Raw genomic sequence first — 12,782 nt, forward strand, 5'->3', positions numbered from 1 at the left:
CAACCCCCAGCACGGTCATCCTCCCCGACTGTCCAACCCCAGCACGGTCATCCTCCCCGACTCTGTCCAACCCCCAGCACGGTCATCCTCCCCGACTGTCCAATCCCCAGCACGGTCATCCTCCCCGACTGTCCAATCCCCAGCACGGTCATCCTCCCCGACTGTGTCCAATCCCCAGCACGGTCATCCTCCCCGACTGTCCAACCCCAGCACGGTCATCCTCCCCGACTGTCCAATCCCCAGCACGGTCATCCTCCCCGACTGTCCAATCCCCAGCACGGTCATCCTCCCCGACTGTCCAATCCCCAGCACGGTCATCCTCCCCGACTGTCCAACCCCAGCACGGTCATCCTCCCCGACTCTGTCCAACCCCCAGCACGGTCATCCTCCCTGACTGTCCAATCCCCAGCACGGTCATCCTCCCCGACTGTCCAATCCCCAGCACGGTCATCCTCCCCGACTCTGTCCAACCCCAGCACGGTCATCCTCCCCGACTCTGTCCAACCCCCAGCACGGTCATCCTCCCCGACTCTCCAACCCCAGCACGGTCATCCTCCCCGACTCTGTCCAACCCCCAGCACGGTCATCCTCCCCGACTCTCCAACCCCAGCACGGTCATCCTCCCTGACTGCCCAACCCCCAGCAAGGTCATCCTCCCCGACTGCCCAATCCCCAGCACGGTTATCCTCCCCGACTGTGTCCAATCCCCAGCACGGTCATCCTCCCCGACTCTGTCCAACCCCCAGCACGGTCATCCTCCCCGACTCTGTCCAACCCCCAGCACGGTCATCCTCCCCGACTGTCCAACCCCAGCACGGTCATCCTCCCCGACTGTCCAACCCCAGCACGGTCATCCTCCCCGACTCTGTCCAACCCCCAGCACGGTCATCCTCCCCGACTGTCCAACCCCCAGCACGGTCATCCTCCCCGACTGCCCAATCCCCAGCACGGTTATCCTCCCTGGCTCTGTCCAACCCTGACCGCCTACTCACGAACTGTTTGCCTCAAATCTTCTAGAGACATTGACTCGTTGCTGGGCACGGATCCATGGGCCCTGGCAGGACTCCATTATCTCACCCAAGAAGCCATTATTCATATGTAACTCCAGAGATAGTGGGTGCTGGAAGATTATTCCAACAGTGGAGGCCATAACAGCCAAGTTTGGTCCTGCCCATCTCTAATGCCCACACAGGTGCATTTTCCAGCAGCAGTCACTGGTTAGTGATCAGGAGTCCTTGCTGATTCTTTTCCTCCTCTTAGCCTAGGGTTGTCAAATTGATGCCTTGGCCATAATCAGAAAATTAAGCAGAGACCAGGGATTGAACCTGGGACCTCTGGGGCTGAGACACTCTTGGTTAGCTCAATTTCTCATGAAATGCAGATAATGGAGTTTGAAAATTTCCACTCTTCCTCCTCAGCTATTGTTGCCTCACTATATGCGGTCCTGGTTGTTTTCTTGGAACCCATGGGTTTGTGTGCTTTAACATAGAAGACAGGAGGAGTAGGCCATTCGGCCCCTCGAGCCTACTCCACCATTCAATGCGATCATGGCTGATCATCCAAACTCAGTACCCTGTCCCTGCCTTCTCCCCATATCCCTTGATCCCCTTAAGAAATATATCTAACTCCTCCTTGAATATATTTAATGAATTGGCCTCAACTGCCTTCTGTGGTAGAGAATTCCACAGGTTCACCACTCTCTGGGTGAAGAAATTCCTCATCTCTGTCCTAAATGGCTTACCCCTTATCCTTAGACTGTGACCTCACTACCGATGTCAGGCTTACCCGTTTTCTCTCTACCACCTTTTTTGAATAGTGGGGTAACATTAGCTACCCTCTAATCCATGGGAACTGTTCCAGAGTCTATAGTTACTGAAGACAAAGATGGAAACATGAGAAGGTTTGGCAGTGTGCCAGGTCGATTAATTTTCAGGAGCTTGCACTATTAAACAATTCGACTGTTCTATGGCATTGACATCTATACTCGTTTTCATGTTCTGCCCACAAAATTGTTAAGTACAAAATAAAATTCCGCGCCAAGATACACTCACCTCCGGGGACAAACGCGATATAATGAAACGTGACACTAGCATATCCTGGTAATGGCCTTCAGTATCTCTTCCTCTTTCTGCCATCAAGAATTTGAGACACAAACTCCACATTTCAAACTGTTTGTAGATTTCACTGTCAGTCAGAAACAAGCATTTCTCCCAGGCTAGCACAATCAGCCCAGGGTGAAATGGAATTTATCAAAAGAAAAATAAAAGAAATGCTAAAAGCTATTTAGCAAGAAGGTGAATCATTACATTCTAACCACTTAATTCTGATCATCAGGTTTTCAGCTGTGGTTCAGTGGCAGAACTCTCACCTCTGAGTAAGGAGGTTGTGGGATCAAGTCCCACTCCAGAGACGGGGTCGAGTGCTGGTCGTAAACCAACTGGTGGCCACTATGCTATGGTACCGGTTGGTCACTTTGATCCCTCCTCCTGAGTTTTTCACCAATATTCAGGGGAAGCACATTGGCTTCTTCTGGGATAAAGAAGCATTGGGTTTCTGTTGTGGTTCCGGGTCTCCTGCTTACAGAGGGCGGTCAGGTGCTGGTGTGCCTCCGCACCCAGGTTGTGACTTTCTGCCTTCAGAAATACCTGTACGTAAAGGATCCTACCAAATGGTGCGCGCTGGCGATGATTTTCTTCCGCCAGATATATGGGCTGAGTTATAACCAGCAGCTCCTTTTGCATGTTATATGTTTGCATGTTATACTCCGGCCTTGCGGGAGTTACCCGTCTTTTGTCAAGATCTCATCAGGGTTTGGAACATAGTTACCTCCAGCAGGCGCTCTCCTCTGTCAGAGGTAGCGGCTATCTCGGCAGAGCAACTGCTCCGCAATCAACACCACTCCATGGTTGGCTTGGGCGATATTCAGAGTCGTAGAGTTGTAACGGCACAGGAGGCTATTCGGCCCATCGAGTCCGTGTCGGCTCTCTGTAGAGCAATCCAGTCAGTCCCATTCCCCCGCTCTATCCCCGTAGCCCTGCAAGTTTATTTCCATCAAGCGCCTGTCCCGTCTCCCCTTGAAAACATCAAGTGTCTCCGCTTCCATCGGCAGCGAGATCCAGGTCCTCACCACTTGCCACGTAAAAAGGTTTTTTCTCACATCGCCCTTGTATCTCTTGCCCAATACCTTAAATCTGTGCCCCCCTAGTCCTTGTACCATCAACTAGTGGGAACAGACTTTCTCCGTCTAGCCTACCCAAACCCGTATGTGGCTGATGGAGCAGAGGGCTCAGGCTGCGAGGGTAAACAGAGTCAGGGATGCACCAGAGTGGATTGTACGTCGCCAGAGGCACGTCAGATGTTCAGGTGCTGCGCCCGGCCCGCGGCCAAAGCCGTCCAAACGTTGAAAGTCACACTCAGCCCTGACTCCGTTAGGTGTTTCGAGGAGGCTCAAGTGTGTGGAGGGATCCTGCCTGATCTTACCGTCGTTCGGGTGGAGTTTTTCAGGCACGAGGCCCTGAAATCTCCTTCGGAAACCCGCACCTCACAACTTGAGCCATCTCACGGAAATTACCTCCGTGCTATTCCACAAGGGTTTCCTATGCAGACTCCTCTCCTGCACACTCTCTACTTCCTCGCCCTCGTCTCTCACCTGGACATGCCCTGGCATGTCATCTTGCCGTCCGACAGAAGCCCCAATGGAGGGCTCAACACAGGAGTGCTTCCCTGCTCCATTGGAGATCTGGGGTAGAGTGTTGCAGAGAGCAGTAGCATGCAACAGCTTTTTAAAAAAAAAAAAGCACTTTCACAGACTCCCAATCCGCATGTGATTTTTGCGGCCTAGGAGTCTACGGCCCATGTATATATTCAGTGTGAGAGATTGCAGTCCCTGCATAGTTACCTTAAGGAATTGCTCCTAAACTTTTGGTTACACTTTAGCCCCACTATGCTAATCTTTGGCCACCTGGTGAAGAGGTGGGGGGGGTAAGTCAGAGGCTCTTCTTGTGGACCTGGCTAAAACAGCAAGTTGTAGGTCCAGGATTAGTGGGGCCCATGGAGGGAGTGGGTCGCTCTGGCTACCTGCATTTCTTCTGCAGTCTTGTCCGTGCCTGGATGACCCTGGAGAGACAGCATGCGGTATGTTTGATGCCTTTTATAACTGGTGAGCACAGCAGAGTACAGAGTCTCTTATAGACACTACTAACATGATGATTTAATTGGGAAGGTTCCCTTTGCTTTTCTTGGGACTTTGTTGCTTATTTCAGCTTCTTTTAGTTTAATGGACCATGGGCTAGAAATTCACTTTGGCCCCGCCAGCTGGCTAGCGCCCAAAAGTTAGCGCTGCGCGCGGAGCCAGTTGTGCCCGTCAGAAATTCAGTTTTTGCGCCCCAAGTCGGAACCGGGCGCTATTCCAGGGTGTGCCCGCCCCCGCTTGGGGCGCTGAAACTGAATTTCAGCGCTGTAGGTGCCGCAGTGCCACCCGCTGCGGAGCGGCAGGCTGCGGTACTGCAGGCCTCCTCCTTCTCTTAAGGGGGAGGTGCCTGCAACTCGGAGATCGTCGCTCGCTAGTGCTGGCAAATGAGCCCGGCACCACGGAGAAGTGCCGGGCTCCCGGAAAGCAGCCGGCAATGCCGCGGGGGGGGGGGGGGGGGGTGGAGGAGGCCGGGGAAGGAGGTGCGGGCAGGCGGCTGCCGAAAAAGCGGCCGGCCGCACCTCCGCCTTAACTAGCGCCACTAAGGCTGCAGCACGGCCCAGTCTTCACATCATTGTTTGCGGCCGCTGCGGAAGAGGCGGCCGCAACTAAATATGGGGGTCGGGCCGGTAGCGGGGCACTGCGCACACCGATGACATCATCGGTGCCGGCGCAGCGCTACCGGCTACCGCCGCCGCGCTACCGGCTACCGCCGCCATTACCACAGCGCTGAATATCAGCGCAAACTCCTCTACTGGCGCAGAAGCCCTCTTTGGGCGGTAACTGGGCGCAAAGCCCACTGAATTTCTGGCCCTATATGTTTCTTTCCTACATTAGTGGTGCCCTAAAAGGGGCATTGGTTATGATTCTTGTCTGGTGATCTTCGGGCAGCCGAGTGTCACTCTTACTGGTCCATTGAAAAAGGCCCCACTCCAGAGACTTGAACATCAAATCTAGACTGACACTCCAGTGCAATATTGCGGGAGACCGGCACTGTTGGAGGTGCTGTTATTTGGAGGAGACGTTAAACCGAGGTCTCTTCTGTTCGCTCAGGTGGACGTAAAAGATCCTATGCCACTACTTTGAAGAGGAGCAGGGTAGTTCTCCCATGTCCTGGACAATAGTTACCCCTCAACCAACATAACTAAAACAGAGCATCTCATCTTTATCACATTGCTGTTTGTGGGAGCTTGTGTGCAAATTAGCGGTCCTGTTTCCTATATTACAACAATGACCACACTTCAAAAGTACTTAATTGGCTTGGGGCATCCTGAGGATGTGAAAGGTGCTATATAAATGCAAGTTTCTCTTTCTTTTAGTACTTATGACAATTATAGACCTGCCATGTCTGTCTCACGTATGGGTAATACAAGAGATACCCTGCACTCGTAGTCAGACTCTGCCCACAGTATACGTGGATGCCGACTTTGTCTCAAAGCATTGAAATGTTGAGGTTTTTTTTTTTTTTTAAAAACTCCCACCCAGACAATTTTCTCCCCATCTCCCCGGAGATGCCCTCCAGTACTCTGCTCAAGTGTTCACCCTTCATGTATCAACCTGGTCAGGTTATTTGACTAGCGAAGCTTCAGAGCTAAGCCCGATCCCGATGTCCACAGAAGGACATTTTCAAACAGGAGTGACTGGATAGTAATCAGGAGCAGGAACTCTGGCTGATTTCCCCCTCACCCAACCCAGGGATATTGAAGCCAACAGTAGCACGCCTAACTTCCATGGTGGCTAGGATCAGCTAACTCAGTAGAGACCATCTTAGAACGTTCCTGGTCTGTGTAGCTCACTTCTACACTGGACAGTGAATGAATCAATTGAACCAGTCGAGAAATTGAGGAATGTCAAAAGTAAATATGTATTTACTCCTGCCATGTCAGCCACGATCTAAATGAATGGTAGAACAGGCTTTAGCGGCTGAATGGCCTAGTCCTGTTCCCATATCACTAACCTGGGACAGAATAAGGAGTATACTTCTCTTGATTCACATCTTCCAGTCTGCGATACATATAGTTATTGGTGTTGACAATGCCTGGTTATTTATAGGCAACACATTTTAAAATTTTCTCTTTCCATTATTTTGTTCGGTGCTAGGGAGTTTTAAAAAATGGCTTTGCAAGCTCTGCTTCTTGCTAGTGTTTCCTTCCTGCAATTGTTCCAACACTTCCTCCACATCGCAGCTCTCTGATCATGTGAATCACAGTTGGCAGGCCCATCCAGCAGGGTTCAGACTGGTTTTGTCTTTCTTGGTAAAACCCTGTCAGCAGATAATCTCACCCTGTCGTTGGTATTCCAACATCATGTTGACTCTGCAAATGTATTTGCTGAATCTAACATCCTTTTGGAATATGAAGTGTCTAATAGCACGAACTCTAGATTGCGCGGTAAATGGACACTGCAAGTGTGATAATGAACCATACTGACCAGGGTGAGCATCTCAGCTGTGGCAGTGCGGGTATTACAATTAGCCCCAACATTTCTGAGCTAGAGTGGAGGGAGAGAGGAGAGAAATGAACCAAGGTTCCTGACTGTTACCCAGTAACCCCTGCTTGAGCGTGCACAGGTATGGACATTAGGCAGGCACAACAGCTTGCATTTAACGTAGAAAGTCATCCTAAAGCACTTCACAGAGGCGTAATCAGACAAAAATGGATGCAGAGCCAAAGAAGGAGATATTGTGAGGGGCTTGGCCCTGAGGCAGGAATGGAGACGGAGCAATGTTATGGAAGCAGAAGTAGGCGTTTTGTGTGACGGAGGGGGCGGAAGCTAAGCTCAATGTCGAACAGGATGTCAAGGTTGCGCCCAGTCTGGTTCAACCTGAGACAGTGGCCAGGATAGAAAGTTTGTGGCAGGGGCTGAAAACAATGGCTTTGGCCAGCCCAATGATTAACTGGAGGATATCGCCGGTCATCCAAAACTGGACGTTGGACAAGCACTCAGACAGCAGAGAGGGACAAGCACTCTGACAGCAGAGAGGCAGTGGAGGGAGGTGTTGGAGAGGTAGAGCTAGGTGTACGCATAGAAGTTGATCCCATGTCTTCAGATGATGTCACTAAGAGCAGTGTGTAAATGAGAAAGAGGAGGGGACCAAGGATAGATCCTTGGGGGACTCAGAGGCAACGGCAAGAAGATAAGCCCTGGCTGGATATGCTCTGGCTACAATTTGATAGGGAAAAGTGGAACCAAGTGAGGGTAGTCCCTCTGAGCTGGGCAACACAGAGGCATTGAAGGAGGATGGTATAGACAGTATCCCCTCCACAGTTAAATTGCCTGCTCACACTCATCAGGAATAGGTGCCTGGCTCAGGGTGATGGGGCCCATGGAACAGTCAGCAATTTTTGGACAGAACAGGATTAAATTGGAGGGAAAGAAAAAAAACCCATCACAATATAAAGGAGTGAAGGCATACTACAACACAGTGACAGCAATGAATCAGCAAAGGAAAAGTTACATGAAGCTGGAATAGACACAGCTATCACATACCTTGCAGTTTGAATGATAAGCACCGAGTTGAAACAGAGGAAAACACTAAGTGCATGTTCAGCAGCAGCAACAGTGGCACTGTGACTGGCTATCTCAGTATGTTCCTGGAAAAGCACGCTCTGTGGTTTCAGAGGGATCAGCAGCATGATGTTAATCAGCTGGTGTGGCAAGCCGTCTGTGGATTCCGATTACTGCCACTCTCGATTTGTACATTTTTAGTGGGACACTGCCCGTCATGATTAGGTGTTCTCAAGTAACTATTTATCTGTGTGTATATAAGCCAATCGCTTTATACAGTTTTTAAGATTAAATTTTTGCCCGTCATGTTTCTCACCCAACTGGGTAGGTCAGTGGCCTGCGCCCAACTGAATGGTACTATGAAGCCAGCAATGGGGATAGAGAAGCAGCAGTACAGGGTGGGAGAAGGGTGCAAGAGATGCTTAGAGCCTCGCCACAACAACAGAATACACAGTAGGAACTTCCAGTTTGTAGGTGTCCAGTTTCTACTGCACACCATCATTCTCACCAAGCATTTCTCACACATGCAATTAAATACAGTGTGCAATGCAGTAAATATTGTCAGTTACACAAAGCTTAAAAATAAAACTCCCAGAAACTGCCAGGGATTTTCAAAGCTCAAGACTCTAACACTGACTTCCTGCAGTTTTTTCATTCGACTCTTTTATTGGAACCCATGCTGTAAAATTACTTGACAGACCTGTTGTGCAAAACATACAGATATGCTGCACAGAAGCCGGCAGGTTTGCTGTGCCATTATGAAGCAATTCCACAGACAGAATCCTCATTTCATTGGAAACTTGATCTCCTGAAGCCTGAGGGATCGGGTTCCTCAAAAGCAGCTCACCTGCAATACTACACGGTCAAACACTGCATTTGCACCAAAATGGGATTTTCTTTCTCGGCAGGTTTTCTCCACCATGACTATTCCAACGCTCCCCTGCCCGGCCTCCCATCTTCTACCCTCCATAAGCGTAAGCTCATCCAAAACTTGGCTGCCCGTATCCTAACTCGCACTAAGCCCCGCTCACCCATCACCCCTGTGCTCACTGATCTACACTGGCTCCCGGTTAAGCAACGCCTTGATTTTAAAATTCTCATCCTTGTTTTCCAATTCCTCCATGGCCTCGCCCCTTCCTATCTCTAATCTCCTCCAGCCCCACAACCCTCCAAGGTATCTGCGCTCCTCCAATTCTGGCCTCTTGCTCATCCCCGATTTTAATCACTCCACCATTGGCAGCTACGCCTTCAGCTGTCAAGGCCCAAAGCACTGGAATTTCAGCCCCCGCCCTCCAAAAAACCTCTCCGCCTCTCTACTCCTTTAAGACAATCCTTAAAACCTACCTCTGACCAAGCGTCTGCCCTAATATCTCCTTATGCGGCTCTGTATCAAAATGTGTTTGATAACACTCCTGTGCAGCGCCTTGGGTCATTTTACTACTTAAAGGCACTATATAAATACAAGTTGCTGTTATGCTGAACTGTTTCCTGTTACACACCCATATGTCCTATATTTTGAGTGATTATTGAATAGCTAGCTGTGCAAGTTGCATTGAAGGCTTTCTCTGAATGCACAGCCTGTGGGACCTTGCACAAAGTTCAAAATCCAGATTCTGCAGCAACAGCATCCTGCCTAATGTGAAACATTTCCTCCAAGCACTGCACTCAATGACAGGATCAAGGTCACGTTCTGGGTTCACTAACATATTAAAAAAAAACATTTGATGATTCCTCTTTAGGGCACAAACACACCTCCAACCCAGTAGGTTCACAGTTCTGCACTGGCCTACTGACCTAACAAGGGCCACCACCCTCCACTGTCCCTCTTACCCTGCCTTCTATGCAACCCTACCCCCGCTGGCCCCCAAAACTAACCAGTCCCACCTCCCTTTGCTGCACTTCAACTCAACTAGTACCACCTTTTCCTATTGCCCCAGTGAACTTTTTCTTTTAACTGAGATTTAGCAGCAAGGTCAGTGATATTATTGGCAGATGTAGGAGTTACTGTCGATGATTACTGCCAGTAACTGGAGGCAATTTCTTGCCAGAAACATTAAGTAACTATCTAGACTGTCCTTGTGTACATTCATTCATTTAATTTTGCTTTTGAATGTTTTTATATTATAACCACAGATGTAATAATTTCCATCTAATTTGTGATTAGCACAGATAAAATAGGCCAGTATTTTTAGATGCAATAGGGAAAATGCAGGCACTCAGTTGTCACAAGCAGGCTGACCATAAATGCAAGACGTCACCAACATATGCTCCCTTCTGCCAGCTCCCAATGCTGTCTAGCCATTGTTATTTGCCCTATACACAATTCTACCAATTCAGCTTTGGCCTTCAACGTGGTATAAAATTAACTATTCAATCTCATCCACAATAAATTCAACACATACAGTTCAAATTTCTGCAGCAAAACCACTTTATTAAAGTTATACGCTTGGACCTTGAATAAGCGAGGAAAGCACTCCCAGGGCTGTCCAGGTCATTCCAAATACAAGACTCATCCAAATGGTATGGGACTGGATACATCAAATGGTAGTAGAGACAATTTCTGCCAGACCGCATTTTGGGTTATCCCCTGGATCCTTATTCTTTGCCTGGACAAGATTCTGAATTTGCAGTTTGCTGCACTTAGAGAACAACAATTAGATTAGTTCCAACTAGTGGTCAGAATCTATTAGTGATGTTGCTTCAGCAATGGCCAAAATAACAAGAGAATGTGAATACCATTAATAGCTGTATCGTATTTTACAATGTTTATTGTACTGTGACTATTTTCTCAAAAGAAAGTTACTATTTATCAGCTGTGGAGTTAATATTGTTCACTAATTGCCCAATATATAATTATTATTAAAGCTGCTAAGTTCAAAATGATTAACAATGAAAAAATTATATTGTTCCTCATTTCAGGCCAGGTCAGCCTCTTGGGATTGTGCATATGCGTTCGCGCAATCGGGGATCATGTCACTATCTTCGATAGCTTTCTCCTGTCTCCCAGCTCTTGGAGGGCTTTCTTTCCCCTTATTCCCTATCTTGAAGTTATTCTGCTATCTCACTCCCCCCCTCAGTCGTTTCCCCCATCTCACTCTCCCCCCCCCCCAGTCGTTTCCCCCATCTCACTACCCCCCCAGTCGTTTCCCCCATCTCACTACCCCCCCCAGTCGTTTCCCCATCTCACTCCCCCCCCCGTCGTTTCCCCCATCTCACTCCCCCCCCAGTCGTTTCCCCCATCTCACTACCCCCCCCAGTCGTTTCCCCATCTCACTCCCCCCCCCGTCGTTTCCCCCATCTCACTCCCCCCCCAGTCGTTTCCCCCATCTCACTCCCCCCTCAGTCGTTTCCCCCATCTCACACCCCCCCTCAGTCGTTTCCCCCATCTCACTCCCCCCCTCAGTCGTTTCCATCTCACTCCCCCCCTCAGTCGTTTCCCCATCTCACTCCCCCCTCAGTCGTTTCCCCCATCTCACACCCCCCCTCAGTCGTTTCCCCCATCTCACTCCCCCCCTCAGTCGTTTCCATCTCACTCCCCCCCTCAGTCGTTTCCCCCATCTCACTCCCCCCCTCAGTCGTTTCCCCCATCTCACTCCCCCCCTCAGTCGTTTCCCCCATCTCACTCCCCCCTCAGTCGTTTCCCCCATCTCACTCCCCCCCTCAGTCGTTTCCCCATCTCACTCCCCCCCTCAGTCGTTTCCCCCATCTCACTCCCCCCTCAGTCGTTTCCCCCATCTCACACCCCCCCTCAGTCGTTTCCCCCATCTCACTCCCCCCCTCAGTCGTTTCCCCCATCTCACTCCCCCCTCAGTCGTTTCCCCCATCTCACTCCCCCCCTCAGTCGTTTCCCCCATCTCACTCCCCCCCTCAGTCATTTCCCCCATCTCACTCCCCCCCTCAGTCGTTTCCCCCATCTCACTCCCCCCCTCAGTCGTTTCCCCCATCTCACTCCCCCCTCAGTCGTTTCCCCCATCTCACTCCCCCCCTCAGTCGTTTCCCCATCTCACTCCCCCCCTCAGTCGTTTCCCCCATCTCACTCCCCCCTCAGTCGTTTCCCCCATCTCACTCCCCCCTCAGTCGTTTCCCCCATCTCACTCCCCCCATCTCACTCCCCCCCTCAGTCGTTTCCCCCATCTCACTCCCCCCCTCAGTCGTTTCCCCCATCTCACTACCCCCCTCAGTCGTTTCCCCCATCTCACTCCCGTCCCCCGTCATTTCCCCCCTCGGTCTTTACCCCATCTCACTTCCCTCCCCACCCTCTCGGTCATTTCCCCATCTCAATCCCCGTCAGTCATTTCCACAACTCACTCCCCACCCCCCCCAACTCGGTCATTTCCACTTCTAATCCCCCCCTCAGACATTTCGTCATCTCACTCCCCCCTCAGTCAAACTCTCTCTCGCGCGCACTCCCTTCACCAAAAACCGGAACCTCCAGTGCCACTCAGCCCGTGGTTTATTATTAATGCGAGTTGTCACTCCCTTTCTGTCGAAGGCCCCGCGTACCGTACCTGTAGCCCCGGTTCGTTGCTCTCGGCGGGATCTTGTAAACGTGAACCTCCGGTTTCACACACAGCACCGACTCGTAATCACCTTCCGCCATCTTGCTGCCCGCCGCACCACCGACTACTGGAGGACCCAATGCCGACGCACCCAACAATCGCAAGGCATCACGGGATATTGGAGGAGGCGCTGTTCGCACAGCCTCCCGCGGCATCACGGGATATTGGAGGAGGCGCTGTTCGCACAGCCTCCCGCGGCATCACGGGATATTGGAGGAGGCGCTGTTCGCACAGCCTCCCGCGGCATCACGGGATATTGGAGGAGGCGCTGTTCGCACGGCATCATGGGATATTGGAGGAGGCGCTGTTTGCACGGCATCACGGGATATTGGAGGAGGCTTTGCTGGTCCAGGCTCCCGCGCTATCACGGGATATTGGCGGAGGCGTCAACACAGGCAGTGAGAAGAGACTCACACGATAACTGACGTAAAGGCACAAAAATGTTCGTGCAGATAATCACTTTGCTCGAATTACACTTTGCAAAGTAACTGATTCCGATGGGGAGGATCTGATTACACACTCTAGAG

General features: G+C 50.7%; 1 protein-coding gene across 2 annotated transcripts in view; it reads right to left on the reverse strand.

The window, feature by feature from the left end:
• necap2 (NECAP endocytosis associated 2) overlaps positions 1-12,478 on the reverse strand; it is a 28,167-nt gene extending 15,689 nt beyond the window's left edge. For both annotated transcript variants that reach the window (XM_085966980.1, XM_085966979.1), the window contains exon 1: positions 12,205-12,478. In XM_085966980.1, the coding sequence (XP_085823106.1) occupies positions 12,205-12,410 (206 nt within the window). In that variant the 5' untranslated portion in view covers positions 12,411-12,478. The remainder of the gene's footprint in view (positions 1-12,204) is intronic.
• Positions 12,479-12,782: the final 304 nt, after the last annotated feature.

This window comes from Somniosus microcephalus, chromosome 25, assembly GCF_052327205.1.
Source record: "Somniosus microcephalus isolate GS21.2 chromosome 25, FLI_Smic_1.0, whole genome shotgun sequence".
Lineage (NCBI taxonomy): Eukaryota > Metazoa > Chordata > Chondrichthyes > Squaliformes > Somniosidae > Somniosus > Somniosus microcephalus.